The sequence below is a fragment of the Leptidea sinapis genome, chromosome 28 (genome assembly GCF_905404315.1).
Source record: "Leptidea sinapis chromosome 28, ilLepSina1.1, whole genome shotgun sequence".
In the NCBI taxonomy this organism is placed as follows: Eukaryota; Metazoa; Arthropoda; class Insecta; order Lepidoptera; family Pieridae; genus Leptidea; species Leptidea sinapis.
Window position 1 is genome coordinate 9,738,214 of NC_066292.1, and position 26,903 is coordinate 9,765,116.

The window sequence follows — 26,903 nt, forward strand, 5'->3', positions numbered from 1 at the left end:
AACTAATTTATAAATGTTAGAGATGAAATTAAGTTCCGCATTGGGTATATTAGACCTTTTATACATTGTTTTCAATCTTTTCCATTAACAAAAAAAGTTTTTATTGAGCGCAGCGAAGCGGAGCTCCCACCGGGTGACTCCCAATTTATTTCTGTGTTAAATTGTTTCTCGGCTATTTCTGGACCGATTTAAAAAAAATTTGAACGCATAGGAAAAGCATCTAAATTTTTTTAGGTTATTGTCGAGACACAATTTTGAATTAAGACTTAATTCAATTATTATAATTAAAAACAAACATGATTTACAAATTATTCTAAATTAGCACGCGCTATTTATATTTGAGCCGATTGATCAAATCTACTCTGACGAGCCAGGGCAGGGCAGTCTTAATCCAACCTTGTAATGCAAGCGCTTCGTGGCTATGTTCAGTAACTATGTATTTACGATCGTTTCGTCGCGAGTTTTGGAGTTTATGTAATGTTGTAAGTAACATGATTATCCTATGGATGTACGGCAACAGAGACATTAGAAGTTAACTAGTAAAAACGTCCGCGTACAATAAACTTTAAGGGATCTACGAAAAATGTGATCCCAACCGCCGATTGATCAAATCTACTCTGATTTACTTTGTTTTGTTTTTGTACACAGACTTAGGTTTACCTAGCTTCTCTCAAATACGCCGCAACGAAGGAGTACGACGAACGATTGCGGCATCCTAGTTTGACTTAAGGTTGAGATATTTATTTAATAAAATGATCGTATTATGCCTTTATTTATTTACTCTCTTGTGTTTATAATTATTAAATTACTTTTATCTGACTTACTCGTGTAAGCTATTTAGTTTTTGACGTTTGAGGATTTTTTGCATCATTGTAATTGAAATGATTTGTAAATTACATTAAAAATAAGAACTTGTTATACCTAATCTGTTTTGAAAAGAGCAACCTTAGAGTTTCTTGCTCATTCTTCTCTAAGGAAATCTGTCTTCCGAATGAGCTGTACGAAAGTGTAATATGATTTACCTATGAAATAAAAATATTTTTGATTTGATTCGATAATTCGGTCGTTAGCTTATTTATTTATGATAAAAACAAAGTCAATCAAGACGTTCACTTGTTGGTAAGTGATACGCCCCGCCCATGACAACGCAGTGCCGCTCAGGATTCTTGATTTTAAAGAAAAGGTGCAGCATCGCAATTTCGCTCATTAATTTGAGACATACGTTTGCCCAATCCCTCTACCCTTTAGATGGCCTGCGACGGTAATACGACAAGAGACAAAAGAACTACAAAGTAAATACTGGACGGAAGTGAGTAGGTGAAGACAAGAAAAAAGCGGCCAAGTGCGAGTCGGACTTGCACAGGAAGTGTTCCGTAGCACCAAGTTACATAATATAAAAGTTACATAGAAAGGAAAATGATATTAAATTATTTAAATGGAAAAGACAAAAAATCTAGGCTCAAAATCATACAGTGCAAATGAGCTCTCATCTTTTATATGAATTAAAAAAAACTTCTTACTAAATCTCATTCAAACCAATTTTTGGTGGAAGTTTGCATGGTAATGTACATCATATATTTTTTTAGGTTTTACAATTCTTATTTTAGAAGGCACAGGGGGGACACTCTTTACAACTTTGGAAGTGTCTCTCGCGCAAGCTATTCAGTTTAGAAAATGATATTAGAAACCCCAATATCATTTTTAAAAACCTAGCCATAGATACTCCACACGATTGGGTTTGATGAAAAAAAAATTTTGAGTTTCAGTTCTAAGTACGGTGAAATCCCAAAATTTATTGTTTTTTTTTTCTATTTTTGTATGGAAATGCTAATGCGGTTCACAGAATACATGTATCTGTGTAAGCATAACTGTCATTCGGTCTGAAGGGCGCCGTAGCTAGTGAAATTACTGGGCAAATGAGACTTACCATCTTATGTCTCAAGGTGACGAGCGCAGTTGTAATGCCGCTCAGAATTTTTGGGGTTTTTCAAGAAATCTGAGCGGCATGGGCAGGGCGTATCAATTACCTTCATCTGAACGTCCTGCTCGTCTCGTTCCTTATTTTCATAAAAAAATGTTCCAAGTTTCAACCGTATAGTTCTTATAGTTTTGGATAAAAGTGGCGGTGACATACACTGACAGACAGACATGACGAAACTATAAGGGTTCCGTTTTTTTGCCATTTGGCTACGGAACCCTAAAAAGAGGCCCAACTTCAAGGACTTAAGACTCTCTCGCAAGCTACTAAAACTCCCACGCTAAAGATTAGGTAAAATAACTCATGTAATAGCGGGTCACGGCCTTTTTAACAAGCATCCGTTTAATATAGGTGTCACCGACAGTCCACTGTGCAGAGCCTGCATGGAGGCAGAAGAAACAGCCTCACACATCATTCTGGAGTGTAGGAGTATGGCCACTTACCAGGCCAAACACGGGGGTCACGGAGGACTCTCTCCGAGGTCATGGGCGACATCAGAGGATTGATACATTACCTGGAGGAGCTGGGATGGCAGGATTAGCCGCCCACCTCACCATGCAAACTAGGCCCGCTGTTGTATTTTGCCTTAAAAACCGAAATAAAATAATGTTTGCACATTCTCTTATGCGGCTCCCGCGGTGCTGCAGCGCGTCGGGCATGTTCGCAGACGCTGGGGTCCCCGACTTTTTCACCATAATTCGGTCTCGCGTTGCCTCTTTCTGGCGGAGACTGCAACGTTCCTACAACAAAATACTCGTGGCTCTCATGACGACATCAGGAATGCAATGTTTAAGCGCTGGATCTCTGTTCACATGGACAGGAACAAAAAATTACTGCACAAATTTGTGCAATATTTATATAGTTTTAGTTAGTCTAATTTTACTTTCAACTTGGCACCTCTTTACAGTGTCTCAAATTTTTTGTAACTATGCATTTTATTACGCTGAAATAAATACCTTTTATATATTTTATTTATTTATTACTGCTTCATGACAGAAGAGCCGGTGCTATGCAAAATTTGATTAAAATCTTTCAAATTACTACAAGTCTTCTCAATGTCCTTTGTTTCTGCTACGATTCACATTATATTTTTTATGCATGCTTTAAAAAAAAGTCAGGCTTTAAAGCATATTCTATTTTATTTCTATTTATGATGTTTACTAACTAGGTTTTTCAAAGTTTTTTATGCCTTTGGAGTCCAGGTAACGACACAAGAATTTAATTGGGAAGAAGTACACACAGATACAAATCTTAAAATTCGTAAAATTTGTAACAGCGAGTCGTACAACGAACATTTATAACAAAATTTGACAAAAATATATGTAACAGAGCTTACAGATTTATGTATATCATGTAAATTAAGATGTAAGTAAGTGACTTGGTAGCCATAATCTTGTCACTTTATTATGTCACGTAATTTCGTCATTTTAAAAGAATATTTCGTACAAAGAAGGGAACGAAGGAGATCAGAGTTAAGATTAATTTGTTTCACGTTGAGAAACAAAGAACCTGTAAACGATAAGGGCACGTGTGACAGGTGAGGTCTTAGCTGCTCTAGTGATGTGCCTATCACAGGTCGATAGTATGTCAAATCATGTACAAATATAATTTGGAAGTTATTAGTGTGTTAATCCGGATGTTTCATTTGCTGTTTAATAAACTAATTATTAAATTAGAAGACTGCCGTCAAATATTCGTGCAAATAAACATTTATCCCTCTGTTAGTAATATCGTTTTAATGATTGAGAAAAAATAAATAAATTGGAGGCTTATTGAAACAAGAACAGTATTGAAGTCCCAGGTAAATAAATAGCACAGAAATGTATTTAGATAGGTTGGCAATAACTATATTACAATCCTATATTGATTTTATTATTTTCGTTTATAGACATTAGACAGTTTAAAGTATGACTATAATATATTGTTTAGAAAATTCTTTTAAATTTAATTTATCTGCAATTTATATGCATTTATCTGCAATCTTTTGTTTTTCAAAAGATGTTTGGTCTTTATTTCAGCATCGCGCTACTTACCATAACCTCGAATAAAAATATTATGACATAGTATTTGTAGCATTCATGCATAGATAGATGGTTCTCGTTCGAAGAGTTTTAGAATATAGATATACAGAGATTTAGTCATGCGCTTAAAGTTATTAGACAGTTACTTTTTTTTATAAACGGTTGTAACGAATTGTAAAATTATTCAAATATATTACCAACATACTCAGTGTTCATGTATATTCTAATCTTCTGCGGAGCTCCAATTTCCAATTACATAATTAAGAAAAATAACACAGTCCTTCATTTATATAGTCTTTCATTCATATATATAAATGAATACATGATCGACATATTATTCACTTTATCGATACTTTCTCGACAAACTCCCTTCCCTAAATCGTTCGTAACACACTCAAACACGCGCTCTCATTTGTAACGCGTCACGGGAATAACGCATGATAAGATTTTCTCACTTTTCGCAGGTTCTTTTATTTTATTCTGATTCATTTCATGTTAAAACTGTTTGGATAGTAACTTTCTTATCCAGTTGATGTAAGCGATTTCAGTTGCATATATTTTATTGTTTGTAAATATAATTTAATCAAAATATCCTTCATCGTGGGGGGATAGTGTTGCATTTATAGTGACAACACTATTTGTTTACATGACACTAAAATAGGCATAGTGTCACCGGCTGTCAATAGACAAATTTTACGCCATCTTGGCTCTCGACTCTCCCCGTCGAACACAGCTTTTTATCACAATATTCTATATACTTACATAATAATTATTTTAACAATTATATGTATTACATCATTTTCTGGAGAAAATTCGTAATATTGTAATTTTTTATCATGCCATATTTAGTTCTTGTCATAATCTGTACTTTCGTGCCTATTACTTGTACAAAATAATTTCGATGCTTCACATCTGCCAGGCCTCCCGTGACTGCTCACAAAGGGACCTGCAGGAAAGAGAAATGTGGGCAGACCGCATAAAAGGTGGACCGATAACATTATAGATATTGGCGGAACTAACCGACTCGAAAATGGGAAAAATAGAAAGGAATGGAAGAGGCCTTTACCCAACTGGGATCCATTTGAAAATTAAAACAAGTAAACTAACATAGCGCATGCTTTATAATATACTAACATAAAAGTTAAAATAAAATAATCATGTTTGTCGACTAACCGTACTCACATACATACTAATACTAAAATAAAGAAAATTAAATAATACATTATTTATTATTATAGACCCGTCAATGAGAAGAGTAGCAATACTCTCGCCGAGACTTGAATAATTAATTTTATCTTTGTAAATGTTTCGGAGATTTGTCAACACAAAGTTTGGAATTATCTTGGTTATAATTTATGTTCAGGATTATTCAAGATCTATATAACTTTAGATATTTTCTCATTTGAATGATAGGTTTATATTTACAAAGTATCGCCGTGTCCGATTTACAATTTACAACTCCCTAGTTAAACCACACCTATTGTATCTCATTGAAATATGGGGTTGACTGCAAAGTCGAAATTAGTTAAACTACAGACAACATAAAATAAACTAGTAAAGCTACTGTTTCATTATTCCTACTTAACTTCAACTGAAAAAATCTACACAGAAACAAAAATTATGACAATCAGACAATAATACACACACACTACATGCTTACTCATTTACAAGGTTTTAAATAAAAAAAATTCACACTAACACATCCCTCTTTAAAAAAAGGAATTGAACCAGAACTGTTACACGAAGATCTAGTCATATTGAGCTGCCAATGGTGAGAAGTAATTATGGAAAACCGACAATAACCTTTGAGGGAGTTCAGATATATAACAACCTGCCCTCAGAAATAAGAAATGCCAAAACATTGACTTCTTTTAAAGCGAGCCTTCATAATCAAAGCAAGTGCGGTAACTACGCCCATGTGGGCGTACTCGAGCCAGTCTCGAACAATGTGTGACGTTGACGTGCCACAAGTTCTGTTAAACTTTGCTTATAATTGACTATAAAATGCCGGGTTGCGTAGTTAAACTTTATAAAAATACTACTGCACGAAATAAGAAAAACACTGGGGTCAACAATCATCAGTAAGCATTTTGTATTTTTTTAATTTCAATGTAAAATAACACGAAGCGTATATTAAAAAATTTGAATGATGACATTAAGTGTCAAAATGCCACACACACAAGCATCCAATAGTTGTCGTAATAAAAAGTTATTGTTCTTAGGTAGTGTGGTATCTAGTTGGAGCGCAGCGGAGATCAATCACTAATCTAAGTGTCTTTCATTAAAATCAACTTTAATTTGTAATCTGAATAGAATACAGAAGTTCTGATTATGATTTCATATTTAGTTTACTTGGCGAATCCATCGAAGCGATTCTACGAAATACGCGCTGCCAATGATTGTCCATTACTGATTCTGTTTGAATGCTTTTCTTTATGTTTATTTTGTATCTTTGGAAATAAAAAAAATCAAATAACCGGAAACACAATAGTAAGAGCACGAATGTGTTGGCTTTATTAACGACATTTATCTGAACATTTTCCAAATATACCCGCAAAATATAACAAATAAAACATTAAAAAGAATATTAAAGATTTTTCTTCAAGACATTCTGCTTCCCAATCACTGTTTCGGTTTTATCTTCCTGTAGGGTTTTTCTGAAATTATCATAATATTGTTAATACCTTCAAACAGGTGCAGAAAATGGGAGTCATAAAAACAAATAACACGGTATGGTTAATTTTTAATTGTAACTTAAAATCAATGTGCTGTTTAATATTATGACGATGGAAGGAAGAAAATGTTTTTTTTTAATTAATATTATACTTATAATATTATGTGTTTATTTGATGAAAATTTTCAAGAACGATTTAAGTGATTTAATAAATATTTCACTAGTTTATACCATTATTGGTATATATAATCATTGAGTAACATGGGCTGCATTTTATTTTAAAGATATTCCGTAAGGAGACGTAAATCGGATTAAGGCGACACTAGATGCCAGCGACCTTGAGCGATATGAGTTCACGGCTTCCGGCCCGCCATCTATGTAATAAAGCCAATATTTTCAAAATTCTTGCGTGGAAAACAGTTTATATGCTTACAATCCTCGTTATTCATTACTAATCTAAGTGAATGTACCTACACAAAAAATTACAAGCTATAAGAATAACTTTTCTGAGAGTAGTACTAAAAAAATGCGTCGTGCCATGCAAAAAAAACTTGTTTAACTGCAAAGAAAAGTGGTAGTTCAATAAGGCTCTGGAGTGTTAACTATAACCACCAGCAAGCATTAGCAACCTACAAATAAGACTTAAGGATATGTGTAACAGCATTAAGTAGTATTCATATTTTGAAATGCTATATTTTCACCAAAAAACTTGTCTAAAAACACCTTGTTTGCGTGTTTTCTTACTCTTCGCCTTAATACTCGTAAATACATATAGGTAACTATCATGCCTAACTTTAGGTTTAGGTTCCCTACACATTTCTATTAATGAGCATGGGAATACTTTCTTCTTGAATGATGGATCAAAAATATTTTCATATACCTATATGAGAAACTTGTCTACAGTATTCAAAACAGAATAATATTTTGAAGTATATTTACATTAGGAAGTGTAACAAGAATACTGGCAGCATTTTATGATGGATAGCTTGTTTCTAGTAGCTCTATTGTGACCAGTAGGTATGTACGTTCTTTGCGCCTCTGGGAAAAAATATGTAGTTGTGTGGTACAATTTATAATTGAAAATATTTTATTGCTATTCTTCTTCATAAGATACATAATAGCTTTAAGGGTAAATGTATACACTTCTATAATAAAGTCCCAGCCACTGTTCAGGCATTATCTATAAATAAATTTAAATGTTTTATAAAAAAAATAGCTCTGTCGTAAATCCTATTACTCCACTGCTGAGTATCTAAATGATCGGACTAGATTGTGATTATTTTATAGCAATATAAATGACTGTACAATATTGTATATTTTTATAGAAAAGAGCGCAAAAAAAGAATGCTGGGAGAGTTTCTTGCGCCGCTTCTTCTCTCTCAGAGCGCTATTTGTTTCTGAAGCGGTAGTAGTATCTAATAGTTATAGAAATGACATTAAAAAGAATTCTAAAGGAATCAATTTTGAGAAAATAAATGCCTTTTATGCCTTTATGTTGAAGTTTGGGCTTGATTTTAATAATTAAAACTAATTTACCTTCCTTGGCTGAATAATAGCTTCATAATATTATTAACAGGGGCTTCAAGAAATAAGTTTAGGCAAAAACTTATAACGGTGCCCGTCACAATTGTGCCCATCCAATGCACTGACTGAAAAAAATATTATTCATTACTAGTCCGGTCAATTTAGAAATTCGAAGTTACATAAAGTCCCAACAAGCTGAAAATCAGTGAAATTGTTCAAAACATAATTATAAACAATGTTTAAAAGTTCCCCATCATTCCCGTGAATGGAAAAAAATTTATTCAAGGTCAAAGGTCAAAAAAATGAGTTTTTCGCGATTTTTCAGCAAAACTGTAAGTTTTATCATAAAAGTACTTCAGACAAAAATTGTAGATAATAAAATTATCTATAAAAAATTTACCCATACTTTTTTTCTTACGAGCCACCGTTTCTGAGATATAACGATTCAAAAAGTTATAAAAGTTGTTATCGTCATAATATGCACACTTTTCCACGCCACCTATGAGGTAGTCTACTTGCGCGTTTTTTATAACTTTTTGATCGTTATATTTATTAATAGTTATATTTTTATAATTATGTTTTGAACGATTTCACTGATTTTCAGCTTGTTGGGACTTTATGTAACTTCACTCTCATTTTTTGGTCTAAATTGACCGGACTATACTTAGTTATAGTCGACAGCATTAATATGTGCACGTGATAAGCGTCCCTAGTTTGTACTTAGTTTTTTAGTTTTAGTTAGTTTCTGGCTGCATTGTGGTGTGCACGACACGGCCTTGCCATCCTTTTCTCGAAGCAGTTCAGGCCATTTTCGACTCCCTATAACTTCATTGTGGATAAAACTAGCAGCCTGAATTTTAAGTAAACACGCAGGCATTGTATTATATGTTCACTATAAGATTATCTTAGGTTAGCTAATTACGTTATAACTTAATACAAAAGAACCCTTAAGTAGGTACTTAATAAATTTACAAACTTGGTTATAACATTAATCTCACAACTTTTTACAGTAGAAGAACTGAGTTGCAAGACTTTTTTTTTGCAAGTTATGTTTTTGATGGCATTCTCTGTTTCCTTCTGTGCGCTAAATGAAAAATAACTCACAAATGGCTTTACCGATTCGAATGCAGATTTTACTGATGTGTTATGGTAAGCTTCCGCAACTTTATTTGTTGTTTTATTCCAATCGGCTCACAAAAAATCGGCTCAAAAGAGCGAGCTCGCGGGCGTCTGCTTGTATTTCTGCAATGGCGAGTTAGTTGATCGAGTGGTGTTTTTTTTATATAAGACTGGGCAAACGTGGTTTTACCAGTGGAAGGCTCCTTTGCACTGGGGGCCGGCTAGATTATGGGTACCACAACGGCGCCTATTTCTGCCGTGAAGCAGTAATGTGTAAGCATTACTGTGTTCCGGTCTAAAGGGCGCCGTAGCTAGTGAAATTACTGATGACTTAACATCTTATGTCTCAAGGTAACGAGCGCAGTTGTAGTGCCGCTAAGAATTTTTGGGGTTTTTCAAGAATCCTGAGCGGTACTGCATTGTAATGGGCAGGGCGTATCAATTACCATCAGCTGAACATCCTGCTCGTCTTGGCCCTTATTTTCACAAAAAAAAACGGGCAAGAGGCTCACGGGATGTGGAGTGGTGGGTCAACCGTCAATGCACATCCGCAACAACAGATGCGTTGCCAGCCTTTAAGGTGGGAGTATGCTCTTTTCTTGAAGGTCCCTGAGTCGCTAAGAAGTAGAGTAGAGTAGATTCGGGAAAACAGCAGCCGGTAATTGATTTCACAAAGTGGCTGAGCGAGGCAAGAAATTACTTGCAAAACGCGCGGTTGTGAAAAGCCATACGTAAACGTTATGCGGGTAGTATTCATTAGGTAGTATATTTTTTGTGATAAATGCGGTAGAGGATGCAGAGAAATCCCACAAATTATCTACGCAACGCCAAAGCATCAAGCCGACTGAAGATAACTTGATCGTCAATGATTCGAGCCGCTCTTCGTTGTATGCGGTCAAATGGAAGAAGCCGGTACTGGGGTGCACCCGCTCAGAGGTGAGAACAGTACTTCATGTGAGGTGAATTTGCGCCTTATATAGTTGCAATCGGTGGCTTATAGTGAAGTACTGTCTCGCCTTACTCGACACCAAGCTTTGTAGAGACTAGTTTGGCCTTCTCTTCCAAGTGACCACGAACAGAACCTTGCTCGGTATATCGACACCAAGTATGTACGATGCTACATATTTTCAGCCTTAGTCTGATTACCGAAAATACGTGTACGTCATACTTTTTTTATGATAATAAGGGACGAGACGAGCAGGACGTTCAGCTGATGGTAATTGATAGGCCCTGCCCATTACAATGCAGTGCCGCTCAGGATTCTTGAAAAACTCAAAAATTCTGAGCGGCACTACAGTTGCGCTCGTCACCTAGAGATATAAGATGTTAAGTCTCATTTGCCAAGTAATTTCATTAGCTACGGCGCCCTTCAGGCTGAAACACAGTAATGCTTACACATTACTGCTTCACGGCAGAAATAGGCACCGTTGTGGTACCCATAATCTAGCCGGCATCCTGTGCTCCTTTGCACTGGTAAACTTTCGCAACATTTGTATTCACCACTCTACAAATGTGTTCATCCTACCGGCAGCACCATACAATCACAGCAGCGAAACTCTCGTGTGAATTGTAGGCAACTTATTTGATTTTATCTCTAAAAACAAGCAGAATTCTGAAATCAATTACCATTTCAACCATATCGAAGCGTACTGGAGAACGAATGGTGCCGGCAATTCTACCGTAGAACACTGTGTGCACCAGGAAAAAGCCGTATGATAACTTGCTGCAAGGTATCCAAGGAGGCCATGTAAGATAGTTCTGTACGTATGCTGGAATAGAACGATTACCTGAATTTATTTAAAGAAAATTTGTATATTTCTGTTTCTTTTATTAACTAGATGAGCCTCACTTTTAGGTTTATTTACTCGTATAACACTTTTATATTAATTAACAGTATGTGTAGATTAATGCATCTGTAAGGGAATAACTCTTATGTTTTTATTTATTAATTCAAATTTTTTGTCACTAATTCGTGTGGCTTTCAATTTGTGGCAATGATTTTTTTGCCACTTAATTAAAGCTCAACCCTTTCCGAGGTGGTGGTAAATAGAAAAAAAAAGATCGTAGCTGAGGTAGTTACTTCATAAAAATCAAAAATATTTCTGGCTTCCCATACTTCTACGTCGCAATTCCCACATTCTACACATTCTTTATTCACCAGAATACTCCTCTTTACCTTAAAGACAGATTTGAGCTACTAGGGTCTCAGCATGAGCTCTCGTTGCGCTCTGCTGCGAAACAAATACTTAATGTTCCTTTCAATAAATTAATAGCTATCACTCTTCTTTCACCATTAATGCCATCACTCTTTAGAATCAATCACAATCATAAGCCCCCTTTAAAAATCAACTAAAAAAACATTATCTGTCCTCTATTTGATTGTATCTGTATTTATTGTAACCATCAACATAATTCAACAATTCATAAATATTAATTAGTGTTTCTACTTTGTATTTACGTATTCTTTTACTTTCTTATATATTTTAGTATAGTTTTTATTTATGTGTGTGTATATTTTTTACACTTTTCTCACCCTTCTAATGTACTGTCTTTTTGTAATGGTTGCCTGGAAGAGATGACTATATAGTGATTAGGCCGCCATTTGCACCATATGATATTATTTTGTATGTTAGTTTTTAAATTATATTTTGTTAATGTGGTGTCAAAAACGTGTAATAATTAAAATAAATAAGATTTCTCAAAAAATCAATTATACGAAAAAGATAAACTTACGTATACAACCATATTCACATATAACCAAGAAACATGAAAAAATCAGCGCCCAAGTTATCCTATGCAATAATGCAAATGCCACGGAATTCCATAAACTGTATTCCATGTCTGGATAGTGGAAGAGGCCACCAATGCGCAAAATATATGCTGTCATGAGCACCAGTATTGTGAAAATTATACGAGATGCTTTCTGTAAATATTTACAAACATCAATTTATACTACATTGTATGCATATTTAAAAAAGATTATTAAAAAAACAAGAATTATAAAGCTTAAATGGTAAGTAAAATAAGGTGGGCATTTCAGTTGACGAAATGGACTTGACCTGGACTCAAGAAGATAGTTTGCAGGTACGAAAAGCAATGGGCAAATGAAGGAGTCTTAAGGACGTATACTTCAGTGTTATTACGTAACACTTTCCAGGAAACCTTGGTATTGCAACGAGTCAATAGTTTATACCAGTAGTGATTCTGAGTTCGTCATCCCACTTCCGTCACCCTTTTTATCCCGTTTCATGACCTGTCCCCACTTTAGCTGGTCATTTGATCATTGAGTTTTATTTGTACCATCATTTGGCTATTCTATACCCAGTCTTTAATTTTCCTTCTTGCTGTGCCTATCATACTCCTGATGACGCATTATAAGACATTATAAGACCGTTCTGCTTAATACACTGCCCTAAGATTAGTATAGGTATGCATATTGTGAATCTCCTTGCACAAAATCAAGAGGTTAATTTTTTTAATATAACTTCAACATAAGTTAGATATAATTTCTGACCTACCTCCTCCGTTGTCACGCGACTTATAAGAATAATAGGTGACGAATACTTAAATAAGATTATAGGATATAAAACGATTACCTGGGAAATAGTAGTGGCGGTGAATGACCGGCAAAGAAAACAAATTTACGTTTCAACTAGTAATAAGAGATGCTGTTTATCTGATTGTAAAAATATTATCTACAAAGTTCAAATGAACACTTACATTACTGATTATGTTTCTGTGATGCGACGGTTTATAAATAGACATTACGTATCCCAAAGCAAGTCCAACTAGATACGGCGTAGCTCTCAGATGAGTGCTTAAATAAAGTTCATTTCCAAACAATGCTTGGCGATAATTGTGGACAGATCTAAAAATTACATTCAGGCTTTCAGGATCAAGTTTCAAGATAAAATCGGACAGTTACTATAGAACATCTTACTATCTACCGCTACTTTGATGTTTTAGCTGAAGTGAGAAGAAGCACAGCGAGAATTTAAATTACCATACATATTTTAAAGTTTCATTGCTAGCACGACGCGTTCCCAGGCACTCTAAGCATTGAATGTCGCTTGTTTACCGTGCGATTGAAACGCGCGCGTGAGCGCATATCTATGCGTTTTATTTTACGTGTAGCAAAAGAATGCTTATAGTTACGGTGATTTCTTTTTTCACAGACTTTTCTTTCGAGAAAAGTTGAAAAACAGTTATATTTTGGGAATAACGAGGATTTTCAATGAAAACAATTGGTTTTGTTTATAAGTGTTTATCGTTTTATAATCAACTTAAATTGTTCTTTATTTTCACCAAACTAAAATTTATATGCTTCATAGTAATAATTTGAGATATTCCTGCAGAAAGACATCCACGAAATCGACGATGAACAGAGATTGCACACGTTAGTGACCGTACATTAATAACACTATTACGAATAGATCTTTAGTATATAGACTTTATATTTATATACTGAAAGATAGGAAATTTGATCTAGTTTTTATTGATACTACTTTTAATAATACTTTGGATAATTTATAATACCTTATGAAGTAAAATTTTGAGTAAGGTAGGTAATTCATGACATAAGTTTTTTATTCTTAGTGTTTTGTTATGATAATCGACGTTTTCTGTTCAAACAGACCTTCAACAAAATGGCAATGAAATAAGCTTCTCAGTAATATATAACACATGTGCATCACGGAACAAAAATTTATAAAAAAAATTGTTGGAAGCTACTTCCGCCGACAGAAACCCTTGACCTTGAAATGCGAGATCGCTTGTGTATGATAAAAAAAATTACTATGCTATATTTGGACAAAATAACTGCTGAACTATATTGTGCGATAATTTCCCTATTAAAGTGAACATAATATTGTAACATATTCCAAACTTACGGTCGTTTTCAATAACCTATCTACCCTTAGTTTAACTTACAGTTATAGTCCAACGCTATCTGTCAATAGGTTATTGAAATGTCAGTAAGCGTAAAAGGATAGATTTGTCTACGTTTAGTAAGTTAAACTAAGGATAGATTAGACAAAGGAAACGACAGTTCAGTATTTTTCTGTGTATGACCGATGCTTTGTATACCTGTTATTTTTTATTGTTTCTGAGGTATTTATGTATGGTACTTACTCCAATCCGAAAGGTGCTACAGGTAAGATTCTATTTTGATAAACATACAACGCGGGTAATATAATTGATATTACTAATAGAACTGAATACAGCGCTATTGCCATTTGGCGGCTCCTTCTATATAAATAAAACAATATAATTGATACAATTGTCAGATGAAAGTCACAGGGGACAGTCCAAAGCGTCGGATAGCACTGAAAATTAAATAATGTTTGATATGATTACTGACACAACAGAATTTTAAAATTGAACAGAATAATATTTTATCTACACCCATGCTTTAAATCCTCTATTAAAGATTCTGAAACAGTTAGCTTATTGCTAACATTAAAAAACCCAATGTTCTAATAACCATTACATCATCCAAAGGAGTGTTGTACTGAATTTTATAACAACACTCCTATGTTTTTTTTTCGATCCCTTCATGCGCAAAGAGTTTCAACAGACAGCCACATTATTTTTGCTCGATGCGTGGTATCTGTATGAATTTCAAAAAAAGAACATTTTCGTTTACGCGCCAGAACCAGAACGTCGAGCGCCTGTAAAAAAGTAGGTAATTCAAATCCCCGCCATTTTTCTTTGATAATTTTATTGTTTTGTTTACAAAAAACGAGCGATTCAATTTAAACGCTGCAAAAGAACATTATATTCGAGTGAGTTTTAGTTATTGCACTATACAAAATGTAAATTACTACTAAAATAAATAATTCTTTCATTAATACTTTGTTTATTTGTATGTAATCAGTAATGAATGATATTAGGTAGTAACCTACAAAAAAACACCAGTCCTAGTAGTAACTAGGACTGGTGTTTTAATGTTAGCAGTAAGCTAACTGTTCCAGAATCTTTTAGAGGATTCATGTTCATTTCTTTGATTTGATTTTATTGATTCATGTAGATAAAGTCTTGTATGCAACTGTTGATAATTAGGTATTAAAACACTCATGTGATACTATTACCATATAATATAAATCCACATTCGTGTTTTAATACCCCTTATTACACAACAGTTGCATAAATAACTATTATTAAATACTGGATTTTACTAATCACTTATTGAAAGTTAGAATTTACTATGATTTTTTTTTATGGAATAGGAGGACAAATGAGCGTACGGGTCACCTGTTGTTATGTGATCACCGCCGCCCACAATCTCTTGTAACACCAAAGGAATCACAAGAGCGTTGCCGGCCTTTAAGGAAGGTGTACTATTAAAGGTTGTTATTATTATTGAAGGTGTAGATTATCCAAACTCTGGCACGAGACTGTTTATTATTAGAGTCTCGTGCCAGTCTCGAGTTTGGCGAGTCAACATCTCCTGAAGATGCCTCGTGTCGAATTATTTAAAGACAAATATTGACGGAATTAACACAAGAAAAATCAAAACATTTGGATAATTATAGATTTCCGCAAAGTACGCCTACTTCAATAAATTAACTATGATTTCAAAATAGTTTTTTGAATGAGGTCTTTTGGCCTCAGAACTGGTTTTTTACCACTTTGGTTAAGAATTGAAATATGTTATGGAAAAGCCTGGCTAAAAAACCATCCCTCAGGGTAATTTATTGTAGTAATATGGAACTGATTTCTTTTATACTTTATTTTTACTAATTCTATATTATAGAATATGCGATTAGGAAAATAATTATGACTCGATAACCATTACCAGTTTTTTTCAGATTAACCAGGCTCCTTTGCACAGGAAGCCGGCTAGATTATGGGTACCACAACGGCGCCTATTTCTGCCATGAAGCAGAAATGTGTAAACATTACTGTGTTTCGGGCTGGAGAGCGCCGTAGCTAGTGAAATTACTGGGCAAATACGACTTAACATCTTAAGTCTCAAGGTGACGAGCGCAATAATTGTAGTGTTGCTCAGAACTTTTGGGTTTTTCAAGAATCCTGAGCGGCACCGCATTGTAATGGGTAGGGCGTATAAATTACCATCAGCTGAACGTCCTGTCCGTCTCGTCCCTTATTTTCATTAAAAAAAAAATCCATTCGAAGATATTAAATTCCTGTAGATTATTGTTTGAGTTTCATTTTAACCCTCAATAAATGAGCGTGGGACTAAGTAACCACAGTAATCAGATGAAATTTCTTCGGAATCTACCCAAATATATTTGCAATACTCACAATATTGGGTGTATCTATATAATTTCCCAACATAAGAACGTTTGCCCACCATGTTTTATAACATGCTTCCATTTCTCTATCGGTGAGCCTAATCCAGATTGGCCCACTTCCAGTCTGTTGGTAGACATAAATCATATACAGAACTGTTGGTCCCACGAAGAACATAAATCTGCATTTAAACAGTTGCTTAAGTATGAGCAGTATACAAGCAGTGTGTCAATAAAAATATTTTTTAAATATGTATTTTTATTTGACGACCTGTATAGCCGAGTGGTTAGCGATCCTACCTACTATGCTAGAGGTCCCGGGTTCGAATCCCGGCAGGTGCAAGCATTTATATGATTAATATGGATGTTTGTTTCCGAGTCATGGATGTTTAAATGTATTTATGTATGTTTATATGAATTTATGTATGTTTAAGTAAGTATATTATATTAAATATATCATTGTCTTGTAACCCATAACACAGGCTATATATGCTTAACTTGGGTCAAGATAATTTGTGTAAAAAGTGTGTCAATATTATTATATTATTATTATTATTTATCATGGACAAGTAAAAAAAGGAGGACTCCGCGCCGTCATATTAACAAGTGAAGCACCTTTAAGATAGTGTGTGTGCAGTTACGGGGAATACCAGATAATATAATAATATATAATATAATATTGACACACTTTTTACACAAATTATTTTGCCCCAAGTTAAGCATATTTAGCCTGTGTTATGGGTTACAAGACAATGATATATTAAATACAATAAAATTACTTAAACATACATAAATTCATAATAAAATACAAAAATACATTTAAACATCCATGACTCGGAAACAAACATCCATATTCATCATATAAATGCTTGCACCTACCGGGATTCGAACCCGGCACCTCTAGCTTAGTAGGTAGTATCGCTAACCACTCGGCTATACAGGTCACACAAATTATGTCCCGTTATTAGTCATAGTATTATATAGCCACATTACTTTTAACACCAATTTTTTAATTTCTGTATAGGCAGTTTGTTTCCTAAATAGAAAAATAAATATGGAATCACACTATGCCAGTGTGATTTTATAAATAATTTCATGAAAAAACAGGTACACCTAGAAAGTAAGGATTGCGGGTTTTATTTCTGTGTCCATGTTTTGTTTGCAGTATCTTTGTGCTAACTGATATAAAAATAACATACTAACATTTCTTATTTTTAAGAATACCTACACAAAATTCATTCTTAAATTCGTTTGCCACTGACGTGGTATCAAATAAATTCATTTTAAGATAAGAAATGACTTTGTGCTTTATAGTGATTTAGTTGCTAGTTAAATACACAAGTGAAGGAAATTTTGACTGAGTACTGGATCCCCGACAATTCGAGTAGCTCTGCGTTGCACGCGATTTAATGTTTAGATCTGATACTAGGATAAACCTGATCAAAGAACGATACTCGTATTGAAATTGTGTTTCACACTACTTTAAAAAATATTGGTTAAGACATACCTATTATCATAAATCACTGCATCTTGAAACAGATAATGATTTATCTACTGAGAACACCATTACATGGATTACCCAATTTTTCGGGTAAAGTCCCTGTTTATTTACCGGCCACACTAGAGATGTCACTGTCCGTCACAGACGATGGCAGATGTCATAATGGCGGCTGATCGGCTTATATTAGTGTAAGTGTGTGCGTGGGGCTATGTATTTACATGTTAACTGGCTTGTTTTGGTGCTTCACTGTTATGATATTCACTGTTATGTATATTAATCCTAACAGAATAGTAAAGCGTACCCATGTTTTGGCATAGTCACTATTACATCAGAATGAGTGAAAAGTGTCTGGATTTAACTAGTTAATGATGAATAAAATAACTTACCTGAGATATCGCTTCAACACCAACATTAGCAAGTTGGTCTTATCTAACTTCATAAAACTCCTTATCAGAAATAATCCAGATAGCAATAAATAGGTGTCAACAAGGGATTCCATTTGGTATATATACACATATCCATATTTGTCAATTTTCTGTAACAATATATCAGTCGTGCTGTAACCCTGACCTTACTAAAACTGAAGCAAAATTGATAATGCTCAAGATTTGCCTAATAATCTGGTTTATTTATTCATTCAGTAATAAAATAGACATGACAGTTATTGAATATAAATATAACAAAACTGTTGTCGGTCGGACAAGACACGTCTGCGCACGCGCTGCCTTGCCCGAGGCAAACGCACGCGCTGCCTTGAGCGAGGCAAACGCACCCGCTGCCTTGCCCGAGGCAAACGCACGCGCTGCCTTGCCCGAGGCAAACGCACGCGCTGCCTTGCTCGACGCAAACGCACGCGCTGCCTTGCCCGAGGCATACGCACGCGATAAGTTTGCCGCGCGCACACAAAACGGTTTCCTCGCTTGTTCGACAAACGGCGGATTATTTTTCTGGTTCTCATAGTAAGGCTTTGTACAATATTCTGAAGACAAAACTTAAAATGCCTAAAATGTTCTCCACAACACTTGCTCTACATAGCCTGTATTCGTTTTCTTTCTTGTACAAGACGAAGAATTAATAATTATAAAGGTAAAAGTGGTGGCGAGAGTTTTCCAAACATGCGGTCGCTTGCAAAATATTTGACTTCACGTGAAGCTGAGAGCTCACTGCTGGCTCAGCCTGACCGTGGCTCGACCTTGTCACGCACGGTAGCCTCATACAAAAAATCTATATACCGAGGCGACCTCCCGCAGCAGACGACTGAAGCTTCCTCGCGAGGCTGCTCGCTCAGTCAGTACCCGGCAATTCGATTTTCATTCAATTATGTTTGAAATCGATGGTTACACTACTTTTATCAAAAAGTCGGAGGCCGAATGAAATCTTCTAGGTTTGTTTGTAAGTATTTGTTAAACTTGAGTGTAGGACCTACTGTAAAAATATATCTTCTTTAATAGATTGATCATGAGTGAAATGACCACGCTTGGAACAACGGTCGCCTATATTTGAAACGACCCGGACCAAAACGCTGTCGTCAACAATGACATTTTAGTGAACATGATCAATTGTAATATACAGTATTGTTCTTACCCTTTCGAGATCGCGGGCATTTCCTACTCCGATCCAGGTTTGGACAAAATAAAGATGTAGTAACACTACAACCCCAGATACGAATGCCCTAACTCCATGTATTACAAGAATATCCTCTTCTGTCTGAGTTATTAGTGATATTGCATTCGTCTTTATGGAAAGGGCTCTTGCAATCCCTGAAAAAAGGTTATTCGGTTAAATTTATTTAAGTACGATGAGCACCTTAGAAAAATATCCAAGGTCGCATTAGAGAAATGTTAATTTTATCTTCTTAATTTATATAAATCCAGTGTCCTGATGTTTGTTTCTAGTGAACTCCTAAACTAATTAACGGATTTTAATGGGGATTACTTCAAAGAGTGCACTTTAGTCCAACTTGAGAGATAGGATAGTTTTTATTTTGATTTATTTCTATGGACATATTTTCTATGAGAGAATTTATTGACGCTTGGTTTGACAGTTCCACTGTGAAACAATTTCATTATAACAACAGGGAGCATATTTTACGAAATAATTCTTGATGTTATGAAATATTATTGACAAGTTCGTAAAAGCAGTATTTTATTTATTATTAACAGAACAACATCTGTATCAACTGTCTGTGTCTGGTCAGCTAGTATATATATCTTAGTAAGTATTTAAATAAATGTTTACCTCCTAGAGATGCCTCTTTCAGTTTTAATATGATTGTATGATTTGTGGTGTTTTTTTATTTTTAGTTTAGAGTTCATATTGTATTTTAATTGCTTGTTACTTTTTAGTTGTTTTAATTTTTGATGTGCTTTTTGTAATACTTTTTAGTAATGTATGTTTTTAAAAGCTGAAGTTCAGCTTGCATGTTGAGTTAGCCTTTAAGTGAGGTAAAAAATTTCTTTAACAGATATTTAAGAGTGTGCTTTATAGTAAGGGTTATTATTGCAGACAACGTTGACTTCCTATTAAAAAAATAAATAAGTAATAATTGCGAATACTTTGTGAATGCGTGATAACTATAATTAAGGCTCTATGATTTCATTATAAAATAAACCACAATACAATTAATATTTTTTGTTACGAGTGCTTAGAGCGGCGTCGTATGGCAATGTTGTAAGCCATGGCTGGTCCATGCTCGTTACGGACGCAGCTTGTGGTGTCTGGGCAAACTTGTCACAGTAAACTCTGTTTATTTTCGGAAGTTACTCCAATTAATTCATTATAATCTTTTAAACTTACTACATTTGAGTTACTTTTTGTATCACTTTTCATAGATTGTATAAGTATTTTGTTAAACGGTGGAGCTCTAAATATTTATTTAAAAGAGTGGCAATTAATGATTGGCCCTAGTGTTTGATGATAAAATTAATAACTTTGACATTATATATAATTTCATAACAAACTTGCATGGCATTTGATTCTATAAAATCTTTCTAAATATATATAAATTACGTGTCACGTTGTTTGTCCGCGATAGACTCCTAACCTAATGAACGGGTTTAAATGGGTGTAGCTAAGTGCAGTTTAGTCCAAACCGAGAGATAGCATAGGTTTTATTTCGATTTAAGACCCGTAATTATTTTTATTTACAATTATTGTTTTGTGTGGACGTATATTCCGTGAGAGACTTTATTGACGTACGGTTTGACAGTTCTGCTGTGAAACAATTTCATTATAACAACAAGGAGCATATTATCTAATATATAAAATTCTCGTGTCATGGTGTTAAACTTTAAACTCCTCCGAAACGGCTTGACCGATTCTCATGAAATTTTTGAGTGCATATTGGGTAGGTCTGAGAATCGGACAACATATTTTTCATCCCCCTAAATGTTAAGCGTGGTCCACACGAATTTTTGACATTTTTTTTTAAACTTCAAATTTTCACCCATCAACAGTTACTTTTGTATCGCGATTTTAATATCGGCAATACAACGTTTGCTGGGTCAGCTAGTGTTTTTTTTTATGGAATAGGAGGACAAACTAGCGTACGGGTCACCTGGTGCTAAGTGAACACCGCCGCCCACATTCTCTCGCAACACCAGAGGAATCACAAGAGCGTTGCCGGCCTTTAAGGAAGGTGTACGCGCTTTTTTTGAAGGTACCCATGTCGTATCGTCCTGGAAACACCGCATAAGAAAGCTCATTCCACAGCTACGATATAATTCTTGATGAAATGAAAAATTATTGACAAATACATATAAAACAGCATTTTATTTATTATGTACAGAACACCGTCTGTCGGGTCAGCTAGTAATATATAGAATAAAGATAGTTTTACCTGAACTGTCATCGTTTTGTTTAGAAGCAACAAATGTACCAACTAATACAGTCACTATAGCAGATATTATTATAGAGCTGAAAATAAAACAAATAATATTTATGATAACGATTTCAACTTCATTTACTCTTTGACAATTTTTTAATTCAAAGCAGCTTCCGACCAGTGCTGAGAGAAACTTGTGTCTTCGATCGAGTCCTCTTTTGAGAAGGTTGCGGAATGGGTAGATTGAACTTTGTCCAATTTGACCACCACAAGATTCAAGTTTGCGCATATACGAATAAAAAAAACCCCATTTGTCGTATCACCGCTCTCCTAGTATTGGAATACTGGGTCTCGAAATGTCAAAGCGATTGCTAATTCCGCGGTCATCTGGAGGGCAAAGCCAAATTATCTGGTAACCTGGAGACGTTCGCGTTGCTTCATTGCGTGTCTTCCACCATATTTATCACGGGAGTGTTCCGAAGAGCTGTTTCACCTGATCCACCATCGAACGACATGCCCCAAATTAGAATATCATCCCAGGATATAACCCCTACCATGCGTAGCGGTCTTCCAAATTGCGGTTTTCAAGGATCTTTATTCCACGTCCACAAAGCTGTGGAATGAGCCCCTTCTGCGGTGTTTCCGGGACAATATGACATTAGTACCTTCAAAAAAAGCGCATATACCTTCCTTAAAGGCCTGCAACGCTCCTGTGGTTCCTCTGGTGTTGCAAGAGAATGTGGGCGGTGGTGATTCCTTTTCCATTAAAAAAAAGCTTAATTTGGCATACCCACTTCTGGACCATTTGCTATAAATCCAACACTTAATGTTATCAGACTCACTATAAACTCGTTTTATATTTTAAGTTAAGTTTTGCACCCAAATTGGAAAAGATATTTCTGGAAAGCGGGAAAAAACAACAATACATAATCATCGTTATCGATTACATTGCGTAGATAAATAGCCCCAAAAATACATTTGAAAATCGAAGTGTATCCCTGTCTAAATCAAAATAATAGCTTTTATTTGAAATGTACATATCTATCCTTATTATGTACTTTTATTAAATACAGATAAATATTTACATGATATTTACACCAGATTACCGAAAGAAAAGACGAATGAAAACTTTAAAAATATATTAATTTAATTTATTTAAAAAAAAATATAAGAACCTGTAGCGCAAATGATAATTAAGAATTTAAACTTATATCATACATGTTACATCTTTCATATTTGTTTTAAATCTACCCTCAAAATGTATCATGAAGAAATAAAAAATTACCTTACATAAACACTTTATAATGTTAACTAATATAAGGAATCTGAAGTACATAATATAATAATTTTCCTTACATGAATATATAGAATCCTGTTTGTTTCGGAACCTCCACACCCGCTACTTGACAAGATACCACATTAATTCTTGGATCAGATACCACATTAGCCAGGTGAGAAATTCTATAGAATGCCTTGAATAATTTTCCAGTGGTATTATTTCTACACTTAGCCGGCACACAAACACCCCACATGAATTCTCTGAACCTCATGTTGTGTCTGGAATGTGACTAAATAACACAAAAATTAAATTTGTTTACAAAAGATGAGGAAAGGAATATATTTTTGCAGAATACTTAAGTCTATCGAACAGTCGAGCCAATGCATAAGCAATTATCATGGTTTCACGTTATAAAAGCAATCACATTAAGTAAAGGTATGAATTTAATAACATACATAATAGCTTTAAGGGTAAATGTATACACTTTTACAATTAAGTCACAGCCACTGTTCAGGCATTATCTATAAATAAATTTAAATGTTTTATTAAAAAATGGCTCTGTCGTAAATCATATTACTCCACAGCTGAATATTTAAGTGATCGGACACGGGACTCGTTTATGATTATTTTATAGCGATAGCAATGACAGTACAATATTGTATATTTTTATTAAATAGAGAGCAAAAAAAAATGATGGGAGAGTTTCTTGCGCCGCTTCTTCTCTCTCCGAGCGCCATTTGTTTCCAAAGCTGTAGTAGTATCTGGTATATTAGAAATGATATCAAAAAGAATTCTAAAGGAATCAATTTTGAGAAAATAAATGCCGTTTACGCCTTTTTTCTATCTAAAATATCGAAAGTGTGTATGCCCTCTTCATTAGCTACTGTTAAAATTTGTTCAGAAAACAATTTTCGTATAGATAACGATCTAAATTATTTAATAGTTATATAACAATACCTATGAATTCATCTTGAGTTTGTATTCAGGCACACAATTTACCACAAGAAAATGAGTTTAAATAAATCAGGGAAGTATATATACAAACTCAAATGCTTAACATATTTTGACCAAAAGAAATCATATCATATCCTAATATATATATCTTAAATTTGCATAAGATATAGTATTTACTGATAAATTTAAAAATAAAAATATTATTAAAAATAATATTATTTGCACCAAACATAAAGGTATTATAAACATAAAAAACTTTATCATAATAAATTATTTTTTTGCAAATTATTTTTTCCACACACACATCTAAGTCCTAAACTTTATCAAGTGCAAACCCGTCGCAAACGGATTCCTAATTTCAAGTGAATGCTTTATATCATCATAATCTATTCTTTGATCAACTGTAGAATCACACATTTCAATCCAAAAATATCTAAGTTAAAAAGTAAAGTTAAAGAAGCTGTTGCTCCTTTTTATCACTACCTAAACAAAAAACTGTATTTCCTTGATCATATAATATCTCTATTATACTCGTATATCAATTTTGAAAGTGTTGCTGCGTTATTTTATCTATATTATTATAAAAACCATGATATTCTCGGAACATATTTTGGCCTAAAAAAGAAAGGGCTCAAGAGGCCAACTGATGCTGTTCACAATGGTCTTTACAACTCGGTGGAGTAAGAACATGTTATTTTAAAAGTTAAAAAAACTCAAAAACAAGCTTTTTATAGAAAACAGAATTAAAATTAACATCAATTCAGCAGAGGTATTGATGAAAACTATATAAATTAACAAAAATCTTATTTTGCAATTTGAAAAATGTAGTAATTTTATCAAATTAATTTAGTATCTTCGGTCGTCGATAAATCTACGTAGTTTGAACTAAATCTGGACCTTTAAAGTGGGTCAAAATCGCCCCCAAATGAGTCGGTTACAAACAAACATACATACAGGTGAAGCTAATAAAAAGCGTGTCATAAATGGAAACAATTATCATACTCAGTGAATCCACAATTTAAACTTAGTCATGCTGTATTTTAAAATATTCGTCACTGTTACTATTTCGTCAAATGCGAATAATTTAAATTTAAATTTTAGTCGAATACGTTAATTGTTGTTTCTTTATCAAAAAATATCTGCAATAAACTTACATTGATATATGCTTCTGCAGTTTCATAAGGGTCTTTTAAAATCCCAGTTGTTTCGCGATCACTAAGGATTACATCAGCTAAACAGTACTTAGTCCTTAGTTCATGATTTGTGTGTAACCAAGGAGGATCTACGCACTGGTCAAAGTTACCCAGGCTATGTCTGGAACCATAGAAGAGTCCTACTGGTGGTTGCATAGAATCCATAACTGTAAAACATATCAGATCGTGAGAATTACTTTAAGATCTGATAATAAGACTATATAGAAAAAAAGGATAAGTGCTCTCAACGCCTGCTACATAATGTAAGTTTTAATAGTGTATAAACTCACGCTTTTGTTATGATAAGAAGTCACGGGATGAGCTAAACTTTCATTGTAAAGTGATACGCCCTACTACAATTATGTGCTGCTCAGGATTGTTGAAATTCCCAAATACTGAGCAGCAATATAGATATAGGATGTTAAAGCTCAGCTTAGTAATTTGGTAAGCCAACTAAAACACATATAGTGCTTATCAGCAGTTCAAGGTATCAATGATCCATCTGGCCAAAATCCAATAGGAAGTGGCTTTGGCTTACCGAATAAAGCTGCGTTTGTACTTACTAAAGAAATTGTGGCTGTTTAGTAAGCATAAGAGATCGAGCTAAAACATGAGTCATCATCATACTCTTAGGTTGCAAAAGAGCATTGGTGGCGATTGTCACTCAACATCTAGTTCCTCATAAACTGGTTGGTCTTCATATCCCAAAGAAGGAATGGAAGACCCTATACTCCATTATGGATTCAAGATTATAATTAAGTATGATCCGATTGCGTAATTTGGTCATGTTATATCACAATAATTACTCACTCCAAGTAGCCCATAATGTTGAATTCTTCGCACTCCTCAAAGTGTACATTATTTCGTCTAAGCATGGTTTTTCATCCTGGCTCCAACTTTCTTTTACTATATTATCTGCCAGCATGTCTATGACTGTGTATCCATTTTCATCTTTGCTGTTATAATTGCCTGTTGAAACACCTGTAATATAAAATAAAAAACAAATTAAGAATGGCCGGTCGGCCATTTACTGGTTGGGACTCTAGATACCATCGGATGACGCAAATGAAAATTGTGTATTTCTTTATCAGAATTCTACATTGATGGCTGTATTTGATGGATATATTTTTTATTATTAATAGTTCATCATCTATCGAGTCATCTAGTATAATATAGTTATCAGATTATTTATTCAGCTATTGAAATGGATCCGTCTTGCGCAACGGTCCCTGTAGTCTTGTCCAGTTCTTTCTATTGTTTCCCTTTTCTCTCCAGTCAGTTCATCTAATTTCTACATTATGTGACCAAACTTTACGGTATTTACATAAATTCTTTTGTACGGTATTTCACACATTAATAAAAAGTGTTGTATTTCGTATTATTAATCGCCTGTATAATTTTTTTTACCTCTGTCACGTAATCATATCCCAAATACTATTTTAAACTCCGCGTCGTAACATATTCTACATATTTCTACGCAAGTGTATTAAGGGCTAACCCTTAATAGGGTTCAGGTTGCAAGCTATACCCTCGTAGGGATTGCAAAGATTCTCTCCGTAGTAAACAATCTACTATTTTTTTTTA

The 26,903-nt window shown here is 34.3% G+C and overlaps 1 protein-coding gene across 1 annotated transcript; it reads right to left on the bottom strand.

Moving 5' to 3' along the window:
* Nucleotides 1–6,509: 6,509 nt before the first annotated feature.
* LOC126972960 (O-acyltransferase like protein-like) lies at nt 6,510–26,292 on the bottom strand. The gene is made up of 13 exons (XM_050820061.1): nt 26,130–26,292; nt 25,281–25,486; nt 23,250–23,461; nt 21,909–21,985; nt 19,655–19,830; nt 18,457–18,605; nt 16,583–16,751; nt 14,447–14,640; nt 13,037–13,184; nt 12,050–12,239; nt 10,943–11,085; nt 8,210–8,322; nt 6,510–6,656 (listed from the first exon to the last, which is right to left on the bottom strand). Exons 1-13 carry the CDS (start codon nt 26,242–26,244, stop codon nt 6,587–6,589), a joined length of 1,962 nt encoding a protein of 653 aa, XP_050676018.1. The 5' UTR covers nt 26,245–26,292; the 3' UTR covers nt 6,510–6,586.
* Between the last annotated feature and the right edge of the window lie 611 nt (nt 26,293–26,903).

Bases quoted from the DNA above. Each gene is read 5' to 3' on its own strand.
- LOC126972960 (XM_050820061.1), bottom strand. From the start codon at position 26,244: ATGCTGGCAGATAATATAGTAAAAGAAAGTTGGAGCCAGGATGAAAAA. The intron at 19,831-21,908 runs GTAAAACTATCT...ACCTTTTTTCAG, and splicing joins ACAAAACGATGACAGTTCAG to GGATTGCAAGAGCCCTTTCC. The intron at 8,323-10,942 runs GTAATTGATTTC...TATTTTTTTCAG, and splicing joins GCTTCGATATGGTTGAAATG to TCAGTGCATTGGATGGGCAC.